Raw genomic sequence first — 8,336 nt, forward strand, 5'->3', positions numbered from 1 at the left:
ACTTCTGAAGGATTCTTTTCATTTTATAGACCAATTTCTGTTGACCAGTTTTTGGTCTTCAAGGTATTGATGTTTTAACTTGATTTTATGAGGTGTTTGAGTAGTTTGGTGAAACTATGATTCTCGGTTTGTTACTAGGTGCCAGCAAGATGGTTCTGTCTCATGGTGACCCTTTGTGTAACAGACTGAAACACGGACAGGTCCTGTGCCAGTCTTATGTCATTGCTGTGTGTGAGTGTATTGTTGCAGCCATTGTCAATCCATGTTGTTGAGAGTGGTCCCCCTTTTACAGGTTCTCCCCTCTACCGTGCATGATGGTGGTCTCCAGGACCGGGTCTGACCTGATGACATGTCCAAAGTATGTGAGATGAAGTCTCGCTATCTTCCCTTCTAGGAGCATTCTGATTGTCTTTCCAACACGTTTGCTGATTCTTCTGCCAGTCTTGCATGTTCACTGTTCTTCATCCACACCCTGATGTAAGCGCACCACTTCCTCTCTGATCTGCCCTGTTCAATGTCCTGCTTTTCCATGTATGTGAGGTTATTGAAAATGCCATGACTGGGATCAGATACACCTCAATCCTCAAAGTGACACTTTACTATTTAACCAAAAAGAGGTCTTTTGCAACATATTTTCCCAGGGCATTACATAGTTCGATTTCCTGACTGCTGCTTCTGTGGGTGTTGAGTGTGGATCCACATAAAACTTCAGAAAGTTAAAATCTTTGTGATGTGTCCATCTGCCATACTGTGTTCTCTCTCTCTCTCTGTCTGTCTGTCTGTCAAAGTGAGTACAGATGGGATATTTGGGGAATTTGAGAATTCCAGGCTTAACTCAAGGAGCCCCCGGTGATATTCCGTAGAGTCACAGTCTTGGAAACGCACAGGGGACTGCTCTATCCTGTCTTGCAGGCTCGCTGTGAATTGACATCTGCTTGGCAGCAGTGAAATCGGCTTTGACTTGGTGGTGGTGTGATGACACGGGCTGTAAGCTGCCAGGTCAGCATTTAGCAACCCCACCTCTCTCACAGGAGAAAGATGGGACTTTCCACTCTCATAAAGAGTTAACATCTGGGACACTCACAGGGGCAGTTCAGTTGTGCCCTGCCCTGCAGTGTTTCTATAAGTTGCCATTGACTCGATGGCAGTGAGTTAGTTTTGGGTGGCACAGTGGTTAAGACCCAGTTTTATGTTCCCGTAAAGATTTTAGTCTGAGAAGCTCTTCCAGGGTCTTCTACTCCGTCCTTAAGGGTCGATGAGCTACAACAACACGCCTTACTGCTGCTAGTGCTGGCTGGATGCGCTTGAAGTTGTCTCTCAACCTTGCCAGAGGTGGAGGTGTGCGTGAGAGTGTTTTTTCTAGGAGATCTTGAAGGGCCTTTTTATTTTTCCACATTCTGTCTTTAACACTGCCAGTCTTAAAAATAAGCCTTGTGATTTGACCTTGTAAATGATCACTTAATAAATTGTTTATTTTTAAGTCTGTCCAATTTTAAAGGCTTAGACGTACATGATCTGATCCAAGCACATTTGTGAGGAAATGTGTGTGGGCTGTTCTTGACCTTTCATTTGTTTTTTTACTTAACTAATGTTTGTATACAATGTATAATAGAGCGAAGAAAACTTTATTGTGCTTGTATTGGTGAGCATTGGTTGGGTGGTCTAGTGATGCTTTTTATTTATCTTCCATTTAAGAGACAGTCCATGTATATTTTGTGATTTACTGATGTTAGAATTTTAGAACAAGGCCATACATTTGCAATGAGGATAACTAGTAGCAGTGATCACCTTGTCTGGAGGAACCAGTAAGGCAGCATCAACATCTGGTAAAGCTGTTTTAAAATAGTGTGTCACCAAAGTGACTTTGTCTTGTTTCTCTCTTAATTCCAGTTTTTACAGTACTTTGTGAAGGCTCTAAATCACATGTAGGTTCTATAAGGTAGAGGGCGAATATGTGTGTGTGAGTTTAAATGATTAGTTTATGGAATAATTGGTATTATATGAAGTTGTTAAACCTTTATGAGGAATGAATTTTCAAAGACTCCTCTTTGGATCAAATTGTTGTTACAGGTGTTGGAGGCAACTACTTAATTCTCATTTGAACCTACAATTAAGTAATTTTGAATGTTATTTTGATGCTTTCTTGTTCAGAGAAATTCTGACTAAGTTTCTTACTGGGTCTCTGATATCACTTGGAAAGAAGATGGTAGGGGTGTAGATGACTCAGGGCGCTTCCCAGAAAAACAACATCTGTGTGTTACATGCGTACAATGGTTTCATAATTCAGCTCTGAGGTGGAATCTTGCTAAATATTTCTGCCTCCCACAGTGACTAGCATTCCGAGAATAAGCAAATAATAAATTTAAAAGCTATATGTATACAGAAATATATAAATATAAAATTATGTAAGATATAAATAATATGTATAAATACATAAGGAAAATTGCCAACAAAATAAACTATTGAGGTTTTGCTTAAAGTATAATTAATGAACAGTGAGATTTCAAAAATCAATATACTGTAGCTTGGTTGGTTAGTCATTGAACGCTAAGGAATTTTAAGACCTGAATCTTGGACATGATGTAAAAAAACTAACTCAGATGCAAAAATTTTTTGATCATCTTAGGCAAATTTTTGGATATTTTATTCTTCAGAAGAAAAAAATAAGGTTGTATTGAATACTTTGTGTGGAAATTGGTGCCTTACAACAAATGTAAAGTATTAAGGCAAAGCGAAGTAAAGTATCTTTTTTGTTAAGTTAATACTTTGAAGACACTGCAATATACTTTTTCTTTTAATGCTTATAAATTCCCTGTGAGAAAATCTATTTTCATCTTATTGGTGAGGAAATTTAGTGTCTGGTTTTAACTGGCACAATTGAGGTTCTGCCTCAGGTCTTTTAACTTGGTTCTTTATCATCTTGATTTCTGATTCCAGAAGTCCATTTCCTTTCTCCCTTTTAACTACTGTATTGATTGAAACAAATTCGTTTCCTTTTCTATAGTGTTGAATTTTTGTATATGCTTTACACAATTTCTAAGTTCTAGAAGAATTCAAATGTTTTAGGAGACATCAGAAATGGATGCAGTCAATTTGGGCACAAGTTAGAAATAAAATAGGCATTGGCATTTCTTAAAATCTAAAAAGAGATACCAAAAAAGTATGTGTTAGACTCTTTTTCTCTAAATTGCTTCCAGCTGCCTGCTTCCTAATAGAGGAATATTTATTAAAAGTGGCAGGTTAAAAATTGGATTCCTAAGGCAAAATATGACTGGTTTCAAAACTCAAAAGAACAGGGACTGTCTGAGATTTTGAAACAAGTGTATTGGTTCTTTTTTGGGAAGGCGAGGTGGAGGTTGAAGGAATAGGTAACACACAACAGCACCACAGAACAGCAAGCCACCTAGAGTATTAGAGGGAACCACAGAAAATGTCCTCAAGTAGTGAGTAGAAGAATATGACCTTTTCCCTTATGAGTTCCAAGCAGTATAAGTATTTGAAAAGGTGAAAGGAGTCACTTAAGATGATAAAATAAGACATTTAAGCACAATGAACGATTGGCCTGGTCATGAAACTCGCTTATAGATAGGCCTAGGGTAAGGAAAGAGCCTGAAAGCAAAGTAAAGCGTGGTTTGCATGCAGAGGATATTACTAGACTAATTGAAGGCTGTGGGAGAGATTGAAAGCACTATTAGGTTGCAGTGCTATAGGCATGTTAAAATTAAGGAAAGCCATGTGCTAATTCTGACAAGCAATTGATGAGAAAGAAATACGTTGAAGGAAAAAGCACTGGCATTTGGATGAGGATTTGATGGGAAACTTATACTTGAAAATGAAGGCCATTATAGTGTGTGTTGAGATACCTGTAAAAGTTTTCTTTCTTAAGGTGTTCAGTAAGGGTGGCAGGTGTGTGCTTCCGAGAAGAGAAATGTAAAGTTAACAAAGACCTTCGGGAAAGAACTCAGTGACGCCCTGGAGCCCAGCCAGGGCCCTTGGAGGACTGTAGCCATGAAAACCCGGTACCGCCCGGTTGGGGGTGCCCCAGAAGAAAGCTCCAGCTGATCTGGGGGTTGAGTGTGAGCACAATTCGGACACCAGTACAGTATAATCACCACCCATGTTCTACAATTAATATACATGTATTTTCAGTTTTGAAATGGTATTATTTATTTATTTTTATTCAATACTTTTATCGGGGGGCTCTTATCACAATTCATACATTGCGTCGAGCATATTTGTACATATGTTGCCGTCATCGTTTTCAAAGCATTTTCTGTCAATTTTTTGCTCTTGGTATCAGCTCATTCCCCTCCCTCTTCTCATGAACCAACCTCAATAATTTATAAATTATTTTTTTTCATGTTTCTGTCTGATATAATGAAAAGTAGTTATCTGAGATGTAATTAATCTCTTCAGAGTCTTCTTATAGATTGGAAATATTAGTAGCTCCTTTTTTGTGTGTGTGATCCAAGTGGGTTTTGTGAGTGGCTTCTTAATTGTGAGTTGATCTGTGGTCTGAAACCACTCTTTTATATTTTATTTTATATTTTATATTAAGGCCAGAAATAATAAAAGTCATTGTTGGTAATCCCTGCATAACTGAGCCATTGGTGTCAAAATAATATTTTAATCCTTAAATCATAATACTATTATTGGAGATACATTAGTGAGTTTTCATAATAATCATCATTACCTAAAAGTATACAGGATCTTCTTGTTAAAATCTATATCTTAATAAGTTTATTGTTTTTAAATTTCTGTTACATTTTAAAGCATTTGTCCCTTCGTTATTATAAATAATACCTACTTTGCTAAATAAATCATGATTTGGGTACATAGTTATTACCATAATTTAGCAGATGTAACTAATGTCTTTCTTCCTGAAGCTTTTAATATTTGGATTTCTAGATCTATTGTTTCTTACTGGTCGTTGGGTTGCTCCATATGATAAAAAATTTGAAATAAAAATCAACTCGGCAGGTAACTCCCAACCAAACCGATCGCTGTCCAGTCGATTCCAACTCACAGTGAGGCCATAGGGTAGAGTAGAGCTGCTCTCCAGGTAATCGGAACAGGAGTAGACCGCCCGCCCCACCGGGTTCCCCTGCGGAGTGGCGGCTGGGGTAGAAGCAAACACTGTGAGGACAGCTGCCCATCTTTAATCCACTGCACCACCAGGGCTTCTGAAACCAGGGGGCTCCCTTCTAACACAATAAACTACCTCATACCCCTTTAAATAGTTGAAAATTAGGCCTCTATTTTAACAGCATTGATACTGCTTACTCTAATTTGAGAGAAAATCACAAATCCTTCTCAAAATTGAATTACTCTCAAAGGAAGTTGTCATTGACCATGACGGCAAGCATGTCCTCTCTCAGATGATTCACTTACCATTCACTTAACATAGGTAAACGCTGTCTTTACGCCTCTAGTTAATTGTAGGATGTAATTAGGTTCTAATCAGTGTATCCTATTAAATAGTGTTATACCTTTAAAGTATTCATATGGTGATTTGCTATGCTAAAGGATAGAATATTGAATCACAATGTGTTAAAGTCATTTTGCTAATGTATATATTTTCATCTTAAACAGTGTGCTTGGGGATGAGTCATTTAAAAATACCTGTTTTCTACATCTAGCTGGGTGATAGTGTTAGGTTCATTCTAATGCTTTTACATTATCAGGATGACATAGTTGTAGAAATAGATGATTTAAAAGCCTAAAATTCAGCCTATTCATATCTTAACCCCTCTAGAATTTAAGAGACCATTAGTTAAGTCTAATAATTCTATTTGTAGTCAACATTTTCGGTGCTCCCTGTTAGACAATGAGCAGTAACTTTTCTCATTTTTAGAAGCATACTCTCAATGCTAACATTTTAAAACAAAACAATCATTTGTTTAATCATCTGTATTTTTGTATATTTCCTTACAGAACAAAGAATCTCCTAAATCCAGTATCAAGAAAAAAGTAACCAAAGTAGCAGAAGCAAAGAAAGTAATGAAGAGAAATTTTAAAGTGAATAAGAAGATAACATTTACTGATGAAGGGGAGGTAAGAGTCTGTAAAGAATGACATTACATCGTTACATAATGACGACAATAAATGCTTCTATAAAGCATGCTGGGCATGCTACTTCCAATGCTACTGTAGGCTTGTCATCGACTCTAAATCTGTAGGCAAGGCTTTCTCAATGGCAGTAAACCAAGAGACTTCTTGGTGATAATAAAAAGGGGTCACTTAAGAACTTTGTAAACTCTTTTATCTTTAAAGAAAAGATTTTCTTATGTTGTCATGGTTTCCACCAACATATTCTTTGGGAAGAGAGAAATCCTGAACATACGTATAAGAAAAACAACACAGGTACTAGCCACAGATTGTTTTGTTTGGCTCTCATTTGCATGTTCTCATATTTTCGATGCCTTATTTGGAGATTTCTAATTATTAGAACAAATCTGCAAAAAGATCTCTTTTAGGTGTTAAAAAGCAAAAATGTCACTTTGAAGATCCCGGATCCCAGCTCCTGACCCCCAGCCATGATAATTTCAGTGCCCTCATGAGCATGTAAAAACTGGAAGGATGACCCAAGGAGAACGGATGATTTTAAATGATGGCATTCATGAGAAACTGCTAAAGACTACCATGGACTGCTAGAAGAACAAATCAATCCATCTTGGAAGAAATACAGCCAGAATGCTCTGTAGAAACAAGAGTGGTGATGCTTCATCCATCTCATGTACTTTGGACACGTTATCAGGAGGCATCCAGTCCCTGAAAAAGGAGAGCATGCTTGGTAGAGAGTCGGTGAAAAAGAAACCCCTCGATGAGATGAATTCACACAGTGACTGGAACAGGAAGCTCAAGTGTAGTCATGACTTTTAGGACCTCACAGGACCAGGGCGGTGTCTCATTCTGCTGTAGGTAGGACCACTGTGCCTCGGAACAGATTCGATGACACCGATAGACAATTATTCCTGAACTGGCTTTGGGAGGAAATCCTTAGCTTCGAAGTAATTCCAGACCCTTGGTGCCTTGTTTAATCTCACCATTACCTTGCCTTCAGTGTAAATCACTTCCCATAGAGTAGGGAAGTGTCACCACTCTCATATCTCTCATGGACAGTCACTGTACTAGATTTCTTTATTTTTAAAGGAGGAAAGCAGTCAAGAAGATCAAGAGACTCTTCATCATTCATTGCTACTTAGTAGTTATAGTAGTCTTCCAAATATCTCCCGACTTTATTCTCATTAACCTACTAGTTTTTCTCATTATCCCAACGCCTCCATCATAATCTCATCCCCACCATCCTGCTTTATTTACCTTCATAGATAGAACTTACTTTGTACTTTTGCATTTTTTTACACTTCAGTATAAACTACAGTAGGAAGGTGTTTTCCTGAGTTTGTGACCTATTGTATCACTAAAATCCTAGAACAGTACCTTACTCACCAAATTGTCTTACTCAAGTTCTTCCTCTTTTTCACTGACCCTGTTGTAGAAGCATGATGCCCTTCCCCAGGGGCTGGTCCCTCCTGATAGCATGGCCAACGTGTGTGTGACAGAGTCTCACCGTCCCTGAGTCTTTGGAGCATTCTGGCATATTCTAAACCCGTAGACAAATATTTGTTTGTGCGTAATGAATCATCATCTAACATTCCTATAAAACGACAGCCTTTTGTAATAGTGATTTCCATCACATCACATTTTCATTATCACTAATATGAATGCTGCCTGAATAGCCCTTTGCTAGTGATGAGGGTTTTGTTTACACCTTTAAAGTAAAACGCTGATGTTCTGTTGAGCAAAAGCCTAGATTTGCACTAATAACATGGAATAAAATGGTTGTGCAAGTCAGATGAAAACCGACGTTGCTGTTGGAAGTTGCAGAGGAAAATCATGAAATGAATAAATAACCTTTATGAAATCACTAAGAAGAGGTCATCATTTAAGAAGTAGGCAGAAATAAAATGTACTTACATTACATCAGATGCTCCTGTAAAATAAGATAAGTGCTTTTAGCATAATGAGGTTCTTTAGTGTGGTACTAAGTTTAACTACACAGATTAGCTCCAAGCTGAGTGTAAATCCTTAACTATAAAATGCTTCCACACACATAAACTTATTGCTGGTAGAAGTTGTGTTTGGCATTCAGCCACACTGGCACTTCTGATACAGCACTCTGAAGTACTCTTACTGGTTTTACCCACCACAACCAATCCAAGCTCGCTGCCATGGAGTCGATGCCGATTTGTAGCAACCCCCTGTGGTTTTCTGAGACTCTAACTGTCTATTGTAGTAGAAAGCCCTGCCTTTTTCCCATAGAGCTGCCCGCTCGG

At 38.0% G+C, this 8,336-nt stretch overlaps 1 protein-coding gene across 1 annotated transcript in view; it reads left to right on the forward strand.

Moving 5' to 3' along the window:
• The window catches only part of DDX10 (DEAD-box helicase 10), a 279,004-nt gene that overhangs the window by 155,442 nt on the left and 115,226 nt on the right, over positions 1-8,336 (forward strand). The window contains 1 exon segment of the mRNA XM_004709048.2: positions 5,935-6,054. Coding sequence (XP_004709105.1) covers positions 5,935-6,054 — 120 coding nt within the window.

This window comes from Echinops telfairi, unplaced genomic scaffold (assembly GCF_000313985.2).
Source record: "Echinops telfairi isolate 266 unplaced genomic scaffold, ASM31398v2 ScPeMD7_7421;HRSCAF=8459, whole genome shotgun sequence".
Taxonomy (NCBI): Eukaryota; Metazoa; Chordata; class Mammalia; order Afrosoricida; family Tenrecidae; genus Echinops; species Echinops telfairi.